Source organism: Pteropus alecto, unplaced genomic scaffold, assembly GCF_000325575.1.
Source record: "Pteropus alecto unplaced genomic scaffold, ASM32557v1 scaffold8, whole genome shotgun sequence".
Classification (NCBI taxonomy): Eukaryota; Metazoa; Chordata; class Mammalia; order Chiroptera; family Pteropodidae; genus Pteropus; species Pteropus alecto.
Genome location: NW_006494609.1, coordinates 16,783,719 through 16,786,043, shown reverse-complemented (window position 1 = coordinate 16,786,043; position 2,325 = coordinate 16,783,719). Strand labels below are relative to the sequence as shown.

The following is a 2,325-nucleotide window of genomic DNA, read 5'->3' as shown; positions in this document are numbered from 1 at the left end:
GGCGCCCGAGCGCGCGCGCCTCTACGAGGACCGTCGCAGCTCGGCGCTCTACTTCGCCGTGGTCAACAACAACGTGTACGCCACCGAGCTGCTGCTGCTGGCCGGCGCCGACCCCAACTGCGACGTCATCAACCCCCTGCTCGTGGCCATCCGCCACGGCTGCCTGCGCACCATGCAGCTGCTGTTGGACCACGGCGCCAACATCGACGCGTACATCGCCACGCACCCCACCTCCTTCCCCGCCACCATCATGTTCGCCATGAAGTGCCTGTCGCTGCTCAAGTTCCTCATGGACCTCGGCTGCAACGGCGAGCCCTGCTTCTCGTGCCTGTACGGCAACGGCCCGCACCCGCCCGCCCCGCCGCCCTCCAGCAGGTTCAGCGACGCGCCCACGGGCAACAAAGAACCCGGCGTGGTCCAGGTAGGAGGGCGCGCTTCGAAGACGGTGTGCACTAGTGGTTCACTTGCTTTGGAGGCAGCTTGGACCGCACGTTAAAGGCATGATGGTTAATAAGCTTTGGAGACAGTGAACTAGTAGTTAATGCGCTTCGGAGAGAGTGTAGGCTCGTAGTAGTTAGCACACTTTGGAGGGAAGGACATGTCCCCTGCCCTGGCCAGCCTTAGGTTCCCACCTGCAGAATGAGCTCGTTGAGTGGGTGCCCGAGGTCTGGGTGTCCCAGTGCGGGTGTGTTCTCTCTTTCAGTTCTGTGAGATCCTGTCTGCCCCCGAGGTGAGCCGCTGGGCAGGGCCCATCATCGATGTCCTTCTGGACTATGTGGGCAACGTGCAGCTCTGCTCACGGCTGAAGGAGCACATCGACAGCTTCGAGGACTGGGGCGTCATCAAGGAGAAGGCAGGTAGGGGCTGTCACTGCTGCTGCAGGCAGGTATCCCCGCCTGACTCAGGCCCAAGACTCAGGACATGTCACTGTCACTAACATTTGATGATCGTCTGCTCCATGCCAGGCTCTGTGCTGCGTGTCACATGCAGTGTCTCCGTGAGTCTGTGTTTTATAAATGAGGAGACTGACCCTCAGAGAGACGATGTCACCTGGGCCAGGGTCACACCACTAGTGAGTGGCAGAGCTGGGATTCAAACCCAGTTTGACCAACTCAAGTCCCTCCTCCAAGTCTCTCCAGGACATTGTAAACAGTTCCAGCTCCCTGCGGGGTATCAGGACGTTCGGAGCGAGTTGCCTGTGTTTGTGGCCTGAGAGGCAGTGCGGTGAGGTAGAGGAGAGAATGATGGCCTCAAACTGTAAAGTGCATACGAAACACACGGACATCTTCTTAAAAATGCAGGTGCTCACTCAGCAGATCTGGGGCAGGGCCTGAGAGTCTGCATTTCACCATAACCACCGCCCCGCCCCCCGCCCCTGCCGCAAGGTGGTGCCAGTGCTTCCGGTACACAGACCACACCTGGAGCAGCACTTGTCTAGGAGGCAAGGCCTCTGAGCTTTGGAGCTAGGAGCATGCTAGGTGACGGTGGCCCCAGCATCCCCATCTGAACAGAGGAGGTTGGGCAGGCTCGTGTGCAGCCCCCGCCAGCTCTGCCAACGTGAGGAGCTTGCAGGGGCCTGTGTCTGGCACAGTGAGGTGGGGTTCGGCCGTGGTCCAGCTACTGTTTGCTGTGCAGATGGGGCAGCCTGGCTCAGTCAGGCTGAGACTCCCTCCTAGGCATTATAGAGCTCACCTGAGCAGGTGAGGTGTCAGAAGCAATGGAACTGGGTGCTGCTGATGATACTGAGAAACGGGCGCCTGCCCAGAGGAGTCTCAGCTGCCCCCGGCTTTCTGTGACTTTGAGAGGTGCAGTCCCATCTCCGGCCAAGCGTTTGCCAGTCACATAGCACAGAGGCTGAAATGTAGCAAGTTGGTATTATCCCACCACTGCTGCTGTGCCCAGGTGGGATTGTGCTAGCTTCTTGCCTGTTCAGGTGCGCCATGTCCCAGTGCCCTGACTCTGACTTGCCAAGTTCCCCCTTGATCCCTGCGCCCCTTTGAACCCAAACCTACTGTAGGATTTTTTTCATTCATACAGGTGCCCAGGAAGCACTTGAACTGAGGCTTTTGATAAAGTTACTGGGCCGGTGACAGGTGGGAGGGCTGCACATTTACCTGCGTGCTCCCTCAGGGTACAGCTCTGGATGCTCAATAAATATTCATTGAGCTCATGAATAATTGGTTACTGTCACCATGAGTCTCTGCCGCCACTAGAGGGCCATGTGGTCCAAGCTTAGATGTCAGCCTTGCCCCTCACTGTCCCCTCCTCCTGTTCTCGCTGGAGAAGGGTAACGCCTTACAACTAGACTATGTTCAGGTGGGGGGG

At 58.4% G+C, this 2,325-nt stretch overlaps 1 protein-coding gene across 1 annotated transcript in view; it reads left to right on the top strand.

Annotated features, from left to right (window-relative positions):
- ASB2 (ankyrin repeat and SOCS box containing 2) overlaps nucleotides 1–2,325 on the top strand; it is a 28,136-nt gene that overhangs the window by 24,598 nt on the left and 1,213 nt on the right. Inside the window, exons 7-8 of the mRNA XM_006925644.1 lie at nucleotides 1–421; nucleotides 704–857. Of these exons, the coding sequence (XP_006925706.1) occupies nucleotides 1–421; nucleotides 704–857 (575 nt within the window). The remainder of the gene's footprint in view (nucleotides 422–703; nucleotides 858–2,325) is intronic.